This window comes from Hesperophylax consimilis, chromosome 12, assembly GCF_061612785.1.
Source record: "Hesperophylax consimilis isolate HC1 chromosome 12, BYU_Hcon_1.0, whole genome shotgun sequence".
NCBI lineage: Eukaryota > Metazoa > Arthropoda > Insecta > Trichoptera > Limnephilidae > Hesperophylax > Hesperophylax consimilis.
The window spans coordinates 36385539-36403157 of NC_142847.1; the positions used below are offsets into that span (position 1 = coordinate 36385539).

At 37.5% G+C, this 17619-nt stretch overlaps 2 protein-coding genes across 2 annotated transcripts; one reads left to right on the top strand and one right to left on the bottom strand.

Annotated features, from left to right (window-relative positions):
* The first annotated feature begins 343 nt into the window (after positions 1-343).
* Positions 344-9677, top strand: Drep4 (DNA fragmentation factor-related protein 4). Its single transcript, XM_089638403.1, has 4 exons — positions 344-518; positions 662-797; positions 4384-4572; positions 5205-9677. The coding sequence occupies exons 1-4, from the start codon at positions 411-413 to the stop codon at positions 5837-5839; spliced, it is 1068 nt and encodes a 355-aa protein (XP_089494529.1). The 5' UTR covers positions 344-410; the 3' UTR covers positions 5840-9677.
* A 1425-nt stretch (positions 9678-11102) lies between these two features.
* On the bottom strand, positions 11103-17129 carry LOC149419571 (ribosome biogenesis regulatory protein homolog). Its single transcript, XM_089637893.1, has 5 exons — positions 16878-17129; positions 16422-16694; positions 13699-13918; positions 11653-11912; positions 11103-11312 (listed from the first exon to the last, which is right to left on the bottom strand). Exons 1-5 carry the CDS (start codon positions 17024-17026, stop codon positions 11153-11155), a joined length of 1062 nt encoding a protein of 353 aa, XP_089494019.1. The 5' UTR covers positions 17027-17129; the 3' UTR covers positions 11103-11152.
* Between the last annotated feature and the right edge of the window lie 490 nt (positions 17130-17619).

Sequence of the window (17619 nt, forward strand, 5' to 3'; positions counted from 1 at the left end):
ATCGTCACTGACGTGCACGTGCAGTGTGCAACCACAAAATACATTAAGAAAAAAATTGACCAATTTCAGCAGAGTGGTATATTTATGAATTTCAGTGTTTTCACACCATTAGAATAAACTAGAATATAAATAAACATATATTTTTTTAGATATTTTATCCTTGCAGTTTGTGAATATTAGAAACAAAAAACTAAGCTGTCAGGTCAGGTACTGGTCTAAAAGATTATTTTCAGTTTTTTTTACGTTTGAATTGACCATTGAAATGTCAAATGTCAAAATTGAGTGTTATATCGGTTATATCTATGGTAAAAGTGGTGAGATGTCAAGGCCAAGTTTACGTTTGTGCCGTTGTGCGCGTTTGACAGATACTGGTACATAGTAGTATATTCTGAATTAAAATCACACTAGAAATGGCTAAAAAAGGTCTTAAAGTTACAAACCTATGTAGAGACAAGAAAATTGGGGTGGCCGCTGAATCTCTGAATGAATTTCTTCAAAAATCATGCGATAAACTTATGGTATGTGCGTTTTTTTAAAGTCCATTTAGTTATTTAAATTCACCGTGTATATTTGGGATCTGGTTACCCGATATGACCTAATTTCATTTGATACATTGTTAATAACATGCCCTTGGACTTATTGAGAACTGGGTCATTTCCAGGTCAAGGATAAATGGCAGGCCTGCAAATGTCATGTGGCGGAAGACGGTACTCTGGTAGAAGACGATGATTACTTCAGAACCCTCCCCGCGCAGACCCTCCTGGTCGTCGTCCTACCAGAGGAAACCATGAAAACAGGTATTTCTGAAAAAAAAACTATCAAAATTATCTGAATCCTTGCCCTCTGATTGTACCAGGTATTTGTGATGTTTATTATAATAATTTCTTGTCGTTTTAACTATACGAAAATAAAATACTTTGTCACTATTTAATCAAATAGTGTAATAGTGTTAAATCAAATAGTGGTGTATTATAATGGTGCAAGGCGATGGGTCGAGAGAGTCCGGCTGGAGATGTTAAAGTGTCTCCCTTAACTGGCCTCTCCCGATCCGGCTTGTCAACCCGGGTCCCTCTGCAAATAGTGGTGTATTATAATGGTGCAAGGCGATGGGTCGAGAGAGTCCGGCTGGAGATGTTAAAGTGTCTCCCTTAACTGGCCTCTCCCGATCCGGCTTGTCAACCCGGGTCCCTCTGCAAATAGTGGTGTATTATAATGGTGCAAGGCGATGGGTCGAGAGAGTCCGGCTGGAGATGTTAAAGTGTCTCCCTTAACTGGCCTCTCCCGATCCGGCTTGTCAACCCGGGTCCCTCTGCAAATAGTGGTGTATTATAATGGTGCAAGGCGATGGGTCGAGAGAGTCCGGCTGGAGATGTTAAAGTGTCTCCCTTAACTGGCCTCTCCCGATCCGGCTTGTCAACCCGGGTCCCTCTGCAAATAGTGGTGTATTATAATGGTGCAAGGCGATGGGTCGAGAGAGTCCGGCTGGAGATGTTAAAGTGTCTCCCTTAACTGGCCTCTCCCGATCCGGCTTGTCAACCCGGGTCCCTCTGCAAATAGTGGTGTATTATAATGGTGCAAGGCGATGGGTCGAGAGAGTCCGGCTGGAGATGTTAAAGTGTCTCCCTTAACTGGCCTCTCCCGATCCGGCTTGTCAACCCGGGTCCCTCTGCAAATAGTGGTGTATTATAATGGTGCAAGGCGATGGGTCGAGAGAGTCCGGCTGGAGATGTTAAAGTGTCTCCCTTAACTGGCCTCTCCCGATCCGGCTTGTCAACCCGGGTCCCTCTGCAAATAGTGGTGTATTATAATGGTGCAAGGCGATGGGTCGAGAGAGTCCGGCTGGAGATGTTAAAGTGTCTCCCTTAACTGGCCTCTCCCGATCCGGCTTGTCTACCCGGGTCCCTCTGCAAATAGTGGTGTATTATAATGGTGCAAGGCGATGGGTCGAGAGAGTCCGGCTGGAGATGTTAAAGTGTCTCCCTTAACTGGCCTCTCCCGATCCGGCTTGTCAACCCGGGTCCCTCTGCAAATAGTGGTGTATTATAATGGTGCAAGGCGATGGGTCGAGAGAGTCCGGCTGGAGATGTTAAAGTGTCTCCCTTAACTGGCCTCTCCCGATCCGGCTTGTCAACCCGGGTCCCTCTGCAAATAGTGGTGTATTATAATGGTGCAAGGCGATGGGTCGAGAGAGTCCGGCTGGAGATGTTAAAGTGTCTCCCTTAACTGGCCTCTCCCGATCCGGCTTGTCTACCCGGGTCCCTCTGCAAATAGTGGTGTATTATAATGGTGCAAGGCGATGGGTCGAGAGAGTCCGGCTGGAGATGTTAAAGTGTCTCCCTTAACTGGCCTCTCCCGATCCGGCTTGTCAACCCGGGTCCCTCTGCAAATAGTGGTGTATTATAATGGTGCAAGGCGATGGGTCGAGAGAGTCCGGCTGGAGATGTTAAAGTGTCTCCCTTAACTGGCCTCTCCCGATCCGGCTTGTCAACCCGGGTCCCTCTGCAAATAGTGGTGTATTATAATGGTGCAAGGCGATGGGTCGAGAGAGTCCGGCTGGAGATGTTAAAGTGTCTCCCTTAACTGGCCTCTCCCGATCCGGCTTGTCAACCCGGGTCCCTCTGCAAATAGTGGTGTATTATAATGGTGCAAGGCGATGGGTCGAGAGAGTCCGGCTGGAGATGTTAAAGTGTCTCCCTTAACTGGCCTCTCCCGATCCGGCTTGTCAACCCGGGTCCCTCTGCAAATAGTGGTGTATTATAATGGTGCAAGGCGATGGGTCGAGAGAGTCCGGCTGGAGATGTTAAAGTGTCTCCCTTAACTGGCCTCTCCCGATCCGGCTTGTCAACCCGGGTCCCTCTGCAAATAGTGGTGTATTATAATGGTGCAAGGCGATGGGTCGAGAGAGTCCGGCTGGAGATGTTAAAGTGTCTCCCTTAACTGGCCTCTCCCGATCCGGCTTGTCAACCCGGGTCCCTCTGCAAATAGTGGTGTATTATAATGGTGCAAGGCGATGGGTCGAGAGAGTCCGGCTGGAGATGTTAAAGTGTCTCCCTTAACTGGCCTCTCCCGATCCGGCTTGTCAACCCGGGTCCCTCTGTAAATAGTGGTGTATTATAATGGTGCAAGGCGATGGGTCGAGAGAGTCCGGCTGGAGATGTTAAAGTGTCTCCCTTAACTGGCCTCTCCCGATCCGGCTTGTCAACCCGGGTCCCTCTGCAAATAGTGGTGTATTATAATGGTGCAAGGCGATGGGTCGAGAGAGTCCGGCTGGAGATGTTAAAGTGTCTCCCTTAACTGGCCTCTCCCGATCCGGCTTGTCAACCCGGGTCCCTCTGCAAATAGTGGTGTATTATAATGGTGCAAGGCGATGGGTCGAGAGAGTCCGGCTGGAGATGTTAAAGTGTCTCCCTTAACTGGCCTCTCCCGATCCGGCTTGTCAACCCGGGTCCCTCTGCAAATAGTGGTGTATTATAATGGTGCAAGGCGATGGGTCGAGAGAGTCCGGCTGGAGATGTTAAAGTGTCTCCCTTAACTGGCCTCTCCCGATCCGGCTTGTCAACCCGGGTCCCTCTGCAAATTATGATGGTATTCTTGATACCATAAAATCAATAATCAATCAATAAGAACAATCTGGATTTAGGAACAACAATTCATGCGAAACAGCATTAAATTTAGTAATTGATGATTAGAAGGAAGATATAGATAAAAACATGTGCATTGTTGCGGTGTTTTTAGATTTACAGAGAGCCTTTGAAACAATAGATAGAAAAAGAGTTATTAAAAAATTAAAGTAATACGGAATAAAAGGAAAGGAATTAAAATGATTTCAAAATTATTTAAGCAACAGACAACAAACAACTAAGATAAGTAAGAATATATCAAATCTAATTGAAAATACGCTGGGGATACCGCAAGGATCGGTAGTAGGCCCGATATTGTTTATACTCTACATAAATGATGGATTGAAAAAATGGATCTACATAAATGATGGAGCCCGTCCGGCTGGAGATGTTAAAGTGTCTCCTTCAACTGGCCTCCCGATCCGGTTTGTGGATCCGGGCCCCCATGCAGTCATCAAATGTAGCGAACCACTTGGGGTGATCTATGGCAGGGGTGTTGGTTATCCAATAAATGGAACCTGGGGCTGCGGTTACCATATCCGCCTCCCAAATTGTAGAAAATTGCAATATTCTGTCTGCCATATAAAATCATACACATAAATGAATTACACAATATAAAAGTGAATATAGGATTAGGGTTATGATGTTCTACAAATATAATTTTTTTTAAACACAGTTAGATTGTGGAATTTTCACTATTCATGATAAGGAAATTTTGTGATCTTATGTGACTTGCGAAAAATAAATATATGAATAATTTCAGATTTTGAGCATTTGTATGACATAATCCGATCCACCAAACACGAGTACTTAAAAGCTGGTCAATATGCCCAGGAGTTCTTCAGTCAGAATATCGCAGAGAAGTTAAAGAAGCTCCAGGAATACACGGATAGTGCTGATAAGGAAAAGATGAAGTCCAGTGACTGGAAGAGTGATCCACAATGGTTTGAAGGTTCGTGTCAACTCCTTTTTCGTGCAATATATTGATGGGCGGAGTACAAAAAGTAAAAGTACACTAAAATTCACTATAGAGATGGTTATCAGGCTATTAGTGTTGCGTCCCTAACCGCTTTACTGAATATTTCATTACCTCTATTTTTTACAGCCCATATTACATAATATATTATGTTGCTGATCATGGGAATGATTGATGATAATTATATCATTTAATATTGCACACTAAGACACAAGCGGAACACCCATTCACAGTTGATTTTGACTTCATGAGAAAGGGTCGTTTCTTCGACTCGCTTTTGTGTATGTGGAACAAGCTACCGGCATCTGTTTTTCCTCCTTCATATAATGTGGGCCTCTTCAAGACCCGCATTAATAAATCCCTTCCTACAGCCCCTACCTTAACCCATAGGACATAGTTCTCCTGTCTTTACTCTGTACAGACGACAGGGGCGCTTTTGTGAGGTTTCATATAAATAAAATGTAATTATAATGATGACATTGTTATAAATTGAATAATAAAATTATTGAATGCATAAAAGGTAAACTTAAAATCGAAATGGAATTCTACAAATTTAGCTTGATAACAATAAATTATTAGAATAATATCAGTGTGCTTTATTTTTTCAGGAATAGAAACCAATGATAAAAGCAAAGAGGTGGTAATGAGCAGGAAAGCCAAGGACAGAATGAAGGGATATTTCTACAAAGTGAAGCAACTATTGATCAACTCAGACCTATACACCTCGCAGAAAAGTAATGTCAAAACAGAAATAAATCTCTTCCTCAAAGCTTTACAAAATATGTTAGCTTCAAATGAATACAATGGAAGATATTTCGATCGAAGTTCAAAAGAAAGTGAAAGACTTTGCAACGAGGATGGACTGTTTGAATGTGGCGGGTTGTGGAACCGGGAGCAATGCAAGTATTCCGATTCACACTTCATCAATCCATATCGAAGTCGCGAAGAGCGGATCCTCTTCCAGACTTGGAACCTGGATCATAGAATAGAGCTGTCCCGCAGTATAGTCCCCAGCGTGCTGAGAGCCCTGGAGCTTGTGCACAAGGTTAAGGAGAAGTGCTACAGCTGCAGAAAGCAGGTGAACGTTGGTCACATATCTGCCATCTGGTACTACAAAGAACTCTTCACCACTGAAAACCTGAAACTGGTGCACATTGTCTGCCACGACAAGGCAAAGCATGACGCCACCTCCGACAGCTACATCGTGTGCGAACGCTGCTGGAATAACGAGGGATGCAAGTAAATTTAGAAATGTCTATATCATTGTCATTGTAATATCTTCGCTGGGTTGCTGAAACCGCCAATATTAAGTCATTTATTTTCCGTTGTTTGTATCAGGTGATACATAATACCACCTTAAACAGTTCAGCAACATTGTGTACATCTTTGAACACAAACTTGTAAAAAATTGAAATTTGTTGGACTGGGTGTATTTACTAATGTGAGGTTCGGTGAGCAGGCTTGCTATCTTGCTGCTCTGCGGCATTTAGAATCATCTCTAGTCCATGCAAATATTTTATTTAATGTTTTAAAATATGGACTGTGATAGAAGAGTTGCCGCCCTTGAAAACTAACTTGTCCAATATTTGGTTTGGAAGGCCAGTAAGTATGTGAAAAATATCTAACGTTAGGAAGAATGAGTTCTTAAGCAGAAGATGGAAAACTATCTAACGTTAGGAAGAATGAGTTCTTAAGCAGAAGATGGAAAACTATCTAACGTTAGGAAGAATGAGTTCTTAAGCAGAAGATGGAAAACTTTTAATATGTAATCTTTCCATTATCCTCGTCCTAATCAATGTTTAATTAAATATTTGTGCCAATTTACCTTCTCGTTTGATAAACTTAAATATACATAAGTGATAAAACACTGGAAATAAGACTCGATTTAGGATTCCATTAATGTTAAACTTTTGATTAATTCTCGTGAAATGTTGTTTTTACTAAATCTTTTTCTTTTTTTAGTGTTGTTAGACTGAGTAAACTACTTCTATTATTCCATTAGTTGTATGCATTGCATCTCAAAGTAACCAATTTTTATTCAAAATGTTACTTATTAAATTAGAATCTTAATGATTTTCTAAAGGTAGATACAGAATTGTGCAGTTAAATAACATAAATAGTAAATTAATGTATTTATTTAGTTTTATAAGTATTTAATATTTTTATTCACTTACCCACTGTTGCTTTTCATTCAATTAAACTGGTCATATATTTTCATGGATAAGTAACACACAGACACACACACACAGTACATCGAGGAGGTTAATATATTTAACCCCTTGCAGTACACACACCTTCGCAGGGTATATCGCATCTGCTCAATATTCTGAATTATGTACAAATGGCAGGTTTTCTGATTACCAGAATTCCTCCAGGTACATAGCCATTTTTTAAATGTTAACCGGAGTATATTTTTCGAATAACTTTAAGATAAATATTTTTATATTTCATGTTCATACGAATGTACAAATCAAACCAGAATACACTTGAGTACATTCATTCCCAATATCAGTTTCCGTCTGATCACATCCAAATATGTTTTCATAATCATCTATTTGACTTACTTTTATTACATTTTTATATAAATTTACAATAATTTTTAAGTGTTATGGGGCTGACAGATTACACTATACGCATCATGGCTTGGCCTATTTCAGCATATCACTTGCCATACAATCCCAATGGGAATGTATGGCGAGTGATAAAGTCACGAGAATATACCGCCCTTATGGCATGGTCTGTCACAGGCTTTATTCATTGTATAAAATCAAGCATTGTTTTCCAATTGTGCATATTATAAGTTCAGTGGCTTGCTTCTAAAATGACCAATGTCAGTTTTTCAATATACACATATATATTTTGCAATTTCACCTCAAAATTGGATTATTTTTCAAATTCTGAAAGAATCTTTTAATTTTGAGAAAGGATTTTTAGATTTTAAAACTATGTTAAACTAGAAAATCACTTTTCTTAAATTAAAACATGCTAAAGAGCAAAATCTTCATAGGCCTTTTAGATTTTTAAAAGTCTCATTGGCCCTTTTAGAAGCAAGCCACATAGATATTAATACATCATATTATATTTTTATATGTATTCATTTTGATGAAATGTACAAGTCTAATATTGAAGCTAACCTGTGCTATACAATATTTTGTATAATTATGGTTTTCGGCGCAAATCTTAAATCTAGTCAGAGAGAAGACGCTTGGTTGCAAACAATGTCAGCATCAGTTGATCTGCACTCAACACCCCTCAGAATGTTTGTTTTAGTAAGTCTAGTGGTGTGGGATCATCCTTTTTACAGCAGGAGGTCGAGCACAGACGATCGATAAAGCCCTATGTCAATACGATATTGACGAAATCTGTCATCTATGGTTAGATAACGATATTTACCAGCACTATCAGAATATGATTCTGACACTCGGTAGACAAAAGCCGATACTCTTAGCGCGCCTCCAAGGTATCAGATAATCTGTCAATATGCACAACTTTTTGGGTAATGTTGTTTGTTATGCAAAATAACTGGCTTATTAATGAATGGGGGTGAACTAACTTAGCTCTTAGAACTGAAATAAATTGTATGGACTTAATTAATTCAATACAATTAATACGCGATGAATTGATTCCATTCTAACTTCCAACTGTGCTAGGGAAATTGGTATAAAATCATCGGTAGTTACACCTATTTCACTGTGCTAGACCCACAGGAGTGTATAAACCAATAGAGGATTTAAATAAGTAGATTAATATTCTTACATCCTTACTAAAGAAAAACCACTCCACATTTGTTAAACGGTGTTTTTGTTACACATTGTATAAACACTGAATGTTTAGATTCATGTTCGTACTATTAAAAAATATCTTTAGTTGGGCTCAGAAGCAACTGGCAACATTGGATTTTCCGCAGATTGACATGTGAAATTTCCAGTCTTGAAAAAGTTAGGTTATTTCCTACACATTATTCTTTAATACTGTTGCTGCTGAATTTAATAATAATTTTATGAAAGTGATTGTTTTAATTATGTAAATGTTTTATGTGTGTGTAGGTAAATATAAATCATAGAAATCAATGTTTATATTGCGCTTACAATTAATTCAAAATCTCGTTTTTGTTGTTGTTATTCTCTGGGAATTATTATATATTTTTATTATATTAACGAGATTAAAAGTGGGTGACAGTTTTCTTCCAGATTTCCTAAATAAAAGGAATGTATTTTAAAAATTTCGCATTCTCTCAATTTTTCAACGTTTGGAGTAAAAAAATTTTTTTTCTTTCCACTTTTTTCATGTTTGAAATTAAAATATTCCAATTTATAAATAGGTATCAAAGTTTAATTTAAATACAAAAAAATAAATGATTATTTTATTTGGTTTCTAAAAATGGTATTTGTTTTTACGACATCTTCAAAAAGAAGAAATATATAGCACATTTAAAATACCTTTGAAATATTCCGAAATTCAATGAGAAATTTCAAGTTTATACAGCAGACAAACAAGCCCATTTGGCTGTGTAAACAATGTGTATATCTTTCCATGAAGTATTTTTTGTCAGTTTCTATATTAGTAATGTTTTCACATACACAGTTGTTTATCAATTGAATAAAATTTTCACCACAATTTTTAGTAAAACCTTTAGTGACTAGTACATAGTGTTAAACTGTATAGTTTCAAGTATACATTAGCAGATATGTATTACAATAGGTTTAAGAAAAGGTGCTTGAAACAAGAATGGAAGCTATCCGAACTGTGGACTATGTAATAATATGTCAATGTAATATGGGTAGTCAGAATAAAGTAGTAATGCCAAAGATTCATATGTAATGTACGTATTTATGTTTTGGTGAACTTTACAACATACGCCATGTTTATCTGTGAAAAGACTTGTAGGTTAATACAACTCTAGCTTAGTTATTTATTATTTAGAGTATAAATTAATGTAGACAAGTAGGACCCTTACTTCTACATAATAAGAGCAATATAAAAAAGGCCAATGTGTAATCTAGTTTTAAAATTTACCTTTTATGTATGTACTTACATTTATTATGTAGAAAATGCTTCTGTATTTATTGAGAATAAATCAATGTTTGACGCATAACATTATGCCTGTGTTTTTGTGCTCGGATGAACTGTATTTTTGTTTCCAATCTTAAAAGGCAAACCGTTTTGACAGAGAAAATAGTGTTTTTGAAGATTTCAATTTAGTTGCCATAATATTTCATAATTTATGTAGAAAGCACAAAAGTGACATTTTGTAAGGCATTGGCATCTCTTAAATGACATAAAAATTATATACGAATTTGCGAGATCAATATGAACAATTTTCAATAAACTATTTGTAGTAATTATGTGTCGTGGCTGACGAATTACTCAGATTAATTATTTGTGATAAATAAGACACGTTCTTACGTTTCACATTCTTTTATTCTATCAGGTGTATGATTTAAGGTTGTTGTTCCGAATCTGAGACAATGGACAACTTACCTACTATTTAGACTCCCATTCATCTGTCTCACTCTGGCACGCGGTCTCTTTCATATCACATCATATATATACAGACATCATATCATATCACTATTACTTTTATGAAGTTGCCCAACTTCGTTGTTTGAAAAAATGTCTTATTTTCTTTGTTTTTATTGATGGGCTGCAGTGTAGGGGTGACTTGATTGAACTTTCAAAATTATGTTAGGACATTATAGTTGCCTTGGTATTTAAGAAATCTTCACCAACACAAGTGAAAATCATCATGGGCACTTGTTATATCTGTCTTACTTTGCAGATTTAAGTGTTGGACACTCTTTGTTAAAAAGTAAAAGGTTCTATGTACTTATAATTGTGTTTATTTACATTACAAATAAGAGTCTGGATTTAGCTACACTGTTCATTACCCGAGGGTTGGTAATTCTCTCGTTCGAGAAGCTTGTTCCCTGTCACTATAACCTCACAAGCATCTGTTACACTCTAGCGACATCTGACAGACTCTGGAGTAAGCTTTATGACTAGCGCCATCTATCGCTTAAATACTCAACTTATTACCATACATCACAGCTCTAAAATGAATTTAACAAAACACCTTTTCATTCAATCCTATGAAACACTTCCTTCCAAATAAAGTAGTGGAAGCACGTAATAAACTTCCACAACATTTTGGCGATGCTACAAATATAAATCAATTGGATTCTTATTTGGAGAGAAGAAAGAATTAACTATGTATTCGAGCGCCAAAAGTACCCATTGGATTTGAAAACTTTTTATCCATTAAGCACCGGCATATTCATGTACCATAATCTGACATAAGTATATTTTGTCCTCGGCAAACTACAGAGATATTAGGAAGCGGGAGCTCAGCATTCCAAAGGTTAACTTATTTTTAAATTGAAATCAACTTATTACTGTTACAACCTATTGTGAAATTAGATACTAGTGCATCAGCAGAACACTGCCTGCTCATCAAATAATAATAATCCTTGAAATTATAAATAAATGAGGATAATAGAAAGAAAAGAGCAATATTGTACTTAAATATTTATTATAGCAACGACACCCCCAGTAATATTTATCTCCGTTTCCTTCCAACGTTCCTCTTGGTGGGATTCCTCTGTCCCTTGCCGGCCACCGGCTTGGCTCCGGCCTTCTTCACGAACGCTTTCTTCCCTCCTTTGCCCGGCTTCTTGCGCCCGGCCTTGGGCTTCTCATTCCGCTTCTCTTCAGATCTCCTGGGAATCAAAAAAGTTTTATTAGGTGAAAATATTTAACAAATACTAGGTCACCTGCTGCATTGAATCAATCGAATTGTTTACATTGAGAGGGGAAATCGTATTAGTGTATTTTTAGAAAATTAGAGATGTTAAGAAACATTAAATTATGCAATTTTTTCTGTCCAATATCAAACTGTCATATTCAAGAGTCAATCATAACCTCGCATATGAATCTACTATAATTTGTTCTAAAATCAGTGTTGCTACAGTAATTTTGTTCCAGTTTATTAAATTTCTACACTTTTTGGATGAAATGTACAATAATGTAAAATAAATTAGGATAACAAAATATACTAACTCTTGCTGTTCTTGCCTCAGCTGCTTGGAAACTGCCAGATCCATGTCGATGCGCGGCGTTTTTCTGGACAGGCCGTCAACCAGGTCGAGGTTGTTCTTGCGCTCTGTGTCCAGGTCGGGCGGCGCAGCCTTACGTTTGCGCTCGTTGCCGACCAGTTCCGCCACGCCGCGGCCTCGCGCGTCCTGCTCCTTGGGAAGACGCGGTTGGAACTTGCCCACCGACGCCGTGGCAGAGCGGGCGACGGTGACTGCTGTTGCCAACTGGAGAATATAAACACCGCCATTTTAATGCATATTCAAATAATATGTACAATTTCTCTCCATTTTAATTATTTCTTGAATCACTAAAAACATTTTACCACATTAACTGCCTAAACATAAGCTTCAAAAACATAGAATAAAGAAGATAGAAGCTTTAAATATCATCATGAATTTGAGATTATTTTAACTGATCGTTTTACTACAAGGTTAGTTTAAAACAAGTATTACATTTAGCCCTCCGTGGTAATATGGTTACATTTTGGCGTTCAGCATTCTATGAAATTCAAATGGGATGGAGATCTACGGTGTCTGGCAAGTGTAAGTGAGACAAAGTTGTGGGTTATTGGGCATTGGTTCATAAATTTAACCTAATTCCTATCTTTTTAGGGGGCAACGTTAGTTTTATAGCATTTATGGACTGCAAGCTTTTGGTAAACAATAGACTTACTAGATAGGATTACTTTCTCTAGCAAAAATCCATGCCCAAAAGAAAAAAGAACGAACCGTAATGTACAGGTACCCTCAACCATTTTACTGTGCTGTATTTAAAAAGATAAATACTACATAAGATTTCATACCATCAATTGCATATTTAACTTGTGTGCTGCCTCTCTGCAACATTACATACTTTAAATACACAACAAAAATAAGGTAAGACCAAAGGGTGATATGTACTACCAAAAATTAATATATTGTTAGGACAAGAATTTCATATCTTTCATAAGAAAGTGGCAGAACAGAATCGGAAAGCTTCCTGAATGAAATCCTTGTCTGACTGAAGAAAGATACACTCAGATGAATCGTTCCGGAAATCGGGGAAAAATAATGACCCATCATTCCGTCTTTATCCCTATGATAGATCCACCCTGACATTGAGACAACCCTGTTATTGAGAAGTGAAGGATATAATATAAGAAGAGGACTGGTCAGACAGTCTGCTGTTTCCAACATGACGTCTCCGGATTTTCCTACCAACACCGAGGCACCCAAATCCCTCAGCCATCAATAAATGGACAGATGTCCAAGAAATTGAATGGAGATGTCAAATAATAATAATTTTTGTTTTTACATTATTATCAGTTTTTTTATTTAAAAAAGAAAGACAAGCATTAGTAGTGTTACGAATAAGCTGTTGCTTGTGTTGTGGTGGATTTAGCCAGCCGAGGAATTGGGTGGGACCCAAATGCGATGTCAACTCAGCCACCGACAAAAGGGTGTTTTACTTCACATGTGCATATATATAATTCTTATTTGTATTATGTTACCCCATAATATGGGCATTTGCCTAGTTCGGGGTATTTTAATAAATACAATAAAGTTAAAACCGTATTTTGAACCATTTCAGCTGTTCACAACTAGATTAACTTCTCAAGCGCCAAAAGCAGCCATTGGATATGAAAATTTGTATCAGTTTAGTGCCAGTTAGGGTTCTGTTTGTGGGATTTTTACCCTCTGCACGCTCTTAGGGTTCTGTTTGTGGGATTTTTACCCTCTGCACGCTCTTAGGGTTCTGTTTGTGGGATTTTTACCCTCTGCACGCTCTTAGGGTTCTGTTTGTGGGATTTTTACCCTCTGCACGCTCTTAGGGTTCTGTTTGTGGGATTTTTACCCTCTGCACGCTCTATCAGTATTCAACAACGATCATTTAAATTTGAAAAATTCAAAATGGTGCAGATAATTGATTCGATGATCATTAAATGAGTGAGATGAAGTTTGAAAGACAATTATTCATCATCAAATATGGTTGACATTATTGGTTAACATAATAGCGTGAACTACCACTGACCTGGTTAGCCGTGGCCTTATCCGATGTGACAGGAAGGCCGATGCGGGGGATCTTGACCTTGGTGGCTCGGGCGATGTTCTTCAGCCGCTGAAGCTCGTTCTTGGCCACCTTCTCGCTCTTGACTTCCGCCTTTGCGGCAAACATGTCCTTCATGGGGTCAACATTCTGTGGGACCTCGATCAGCCAGTCCTTGTCCTTTTGGGCTGCCGCACGCTTATAACTGAACACACAACATATCATTGATTTATTTTCTTTTTTAAAGGCCAACAATCTCATTAAACATTACGAATAACCTGACTTTGTTTTAAAAATTCCTACCACCACCATTATAAGTGGAAAATATTGCTTATGCAATGATAGAGGTTTTAGCCAGCAGAAGAATTGAACCCACGACGCCTGGGTAGGAACCAGACGTCAATCCTGCTGACAAAAATAATACTCATTTGTTGAATAAAACTGTGGTAAATATACACAAAAAAGAGACACGCCTTATACACACTTAAAAAAAAAAAACATTTAATGGTAGTAAGATAATAATTTTAACAAGCTTCACTGTGCAATACGTAAAATTTAATTATTCAAATAAAATTTTAAAGCTGTTTGTTTCCCCAACACACTAAAATAAAAAAATAGTGACAAGTATTTCAGTTTCAATAGTCATATCATTAAAACTAAAATCGAATGTTCACTTGGCGGTCATTGTTTTTAATGTGAAAGTTTTAAGATTTTTTTTTCCCTTCTCTTATTTAAACCAAAATATGAGCCTAAAATAGGTTCTTAGTTTGGGTTTATCGAGTGGAGTGCCGATGGTGCTCCGGAGACCCGTTTTAGTACCACCCACGCTGGAATTTTTGCAATGCGATTTTAACCTACATGCTTTGAAAACTGTACAGGACAAAATCAGAATCGCTTGGGCTAATAACACTTTCGATTCTACTTTTTATTTCACTAATTTAGCCTCTGAATTCTGAATATTTAATGAATAAAAATATATTATACATTCACGTTATAATATATTCAATAATTTAAGAGGCATTTTATAAAAAATGTGTTTTGAATATCAAGGGGGTGACAGATTATGCTATACGCATCGACACGTTTTATATAACTCCATATCGCTCTCCATACATAGAGCTACAATTAGAGGCGCTATTGCGTATTAATATCTCGTTGAAACTTGTTCCACTATTAGGAAACAATAAGCAGTTTTAGTTAGAGTCTTGGGAGAGTTGGAGGTCAAAAAGCGGAACCAATTTTTTCATGTTCATCTAAATATAATACATCAATGTCTCCATACAATCCCATACAGACCTGTCACACCTGACAGATGATGTGTTTTAAGTGTGGGTGTGGCGACGACGATGCACCGTGATCTGCTAGCCAGGCTATATTTGAAAATTATACGAGCCACTATCCAGCCATAGAATGAGAGAGGGACAGATCAATTTACAAAGCCCCGTGATCACGCGGCTGTCATCTGTCAATGTGACAGATCCCATACAAAGAAATGATATTCCGCTGCAGTTCCCCAGTTAATCTGACCCCCTCTCCTAAGGAAGATTATAGCGCAGTGTGACGCCTAAACTTATAATACGTATAGGCCACGTCCAAATTATGCATATTGTGTAATGTGTCGTAGGCATCAATACTGACGATGATTTATAACTTCAACATGAACAGAATAGAACATGGGAGTAACTCACCTTTTCTAAATTATCCTTAAAATTTTTATAATTATATTTTTCGTAGTATATTCAACTTTTTCCGTAATTAAGATCTTTGTATTAGCTAGATTTAACACTGATATTATATTTCACCTGGAGTGTTTTTGTTGTTTGTAATTATTACATCCGTAAATTGCACACAAAGAATCTACTTTTTAGGGCATTTTTTTTAAAAATCAATATTGGTCAAAATACAAATTAGAAAGCGCAAAACACCACCACTAAGTACTAAATAAATTCAATTTGGTGCCATTAAAAGGGATGTCAACGTCAACATGCTACACTAGCGCCTGTAGCGGCCAGAGTTGTTGATATTGCCAATATTTTACTGGAGTTGGACGTATTATTAATATTATAAGGTATTTGTCAACATTAGTTAACGTAAAACTGCTTTGCAAAAATGGAAATATTAGAGTTTTTAAAGTAGTATAAAGGTCATTCTTTCTTTCAAAACACCTTTTGATTCATGTTTTTCGTGTAGGGTATGTATTCAGGTTTATGTAAAAATAATAAAACCGGTTTATACATTGGTACAAATACATTTTCGGACAGCTGCCTCCGAATGGGAGATTTTCTTATTTTTAGTTAAAGTTAGCTATTCTTGTGAAACGTGTTACGATATAAATAATTTAATAATCGAAAAAAAAAACAACTTAGTTTTTGGTCTGACTTTTGAGCAAAACTCGTCAACGTAATTTTATAGTGTGTGCTGACGATTTTCTGTTCCAGCTCTCCACAGGTTAGTTAAAAAATAATGAAAAAAGAGTATATATATATATATATATATTATGTCGAAACATGGTGGGAAGAAAAGACATTATTTTCCATTTACGGAAACACAAAAACTTACTGCTCATTATTATCTAACTGATACAGAGTGTTTTAAAATAAAATGTGCTATTTTCTGTACATTTACCTAAAACTGTTGCTGTGATGAAGCAAAACTACATTTCATTGATACTTTTGACAACAAACCAGAAAGGAGAAACAAATGCTTACCCATAAAGTGGAACCCATTTCTGTAAAGTTTCGTCCCATGTGGCTTTGTCCTTCTTGGTTTTGGAGATGCCCTTGTCCTTGGCAAACTGCTGCCACTTGGTCAGAGGGCGAGGCTTGGGTACCCTTTGCGAACGGGGCAGTATGAAGGTGGGCTCAGGCAGGGTCACCACAATGGTCTCATCCAACCGCTCAGTGGGCAGCTCCCATATTTTGTTAAATAATAATTGTGTGTTGTCTCGTGTTAAATTTAGAATATAATCATCTCGTTCATTTCTGTAGGAAAAGCAAAGTAGATTAGCAAACACATTGTTTTTATTAACATAACCTATAAATAATAATAATGCTGAAACAGTGACGGACACGAACACGATCTTCATTTAACACATACATTTGACGGTAGAATATCTGGTTTATTAAAATGCTAATCGTTATTATCAACTAAAACAGTGTACTCACTCTATTTTTTTTAAATCCAAATCGTTGGGATCTGTTGCAAGGAGGGTTCCTAAATCAAATTCGAGATTTAAATGCTTCTCGACGTTGATAGATTTGTATTTCTCCTGGCGCTGTAACTCTTTTTCTAATACACCGGCGACGATATCCATTTTTGCAAACTAAAATAACACGTATAACAATATACTTTTAAAACAACATAGCCATTCACCACGAGGTCTCAGAATTTAAGAAATGTCACTTTACTTGACAGTGTTTACATGTCAAAAAAGGGAGGGTTGCCAGAAACACGAAAAATTGGGAAAATATAAATACAAGTTCAGTAATTTTTCACTAGCTAGTTTTTACAATGGTAAGAAATTTCAGTTGCTGCTTAAGTTCGCTAAGAGAGCTATTTACTTTCATCGAGTTTCGCTCTGATAGGTACTCTGACAAGCTAAGCCAACAGATACCTTACAAAAAAATACTGATGGCATAAATTACTTGGTCCAAAGCACTTTTACACTCGTTTGCTATGTCCGTTATATTGATTTTTTTTTAATCAGTTGTATCACTCTCTGCTTATCTTAACGGGGTTTATAGAAGATAGCAACTTGACGAACGTAAACATATTTCTTAACGAGTAGTAACAACTAACAACAGAAATTTCGGGCCTATTAACTTAGGTATTGTTAAGTTACGGTACTTATTCCACGAGCTAATCGTGCCGGTAAAAACATCACTTAACAGCCCTATTTTGCCGACT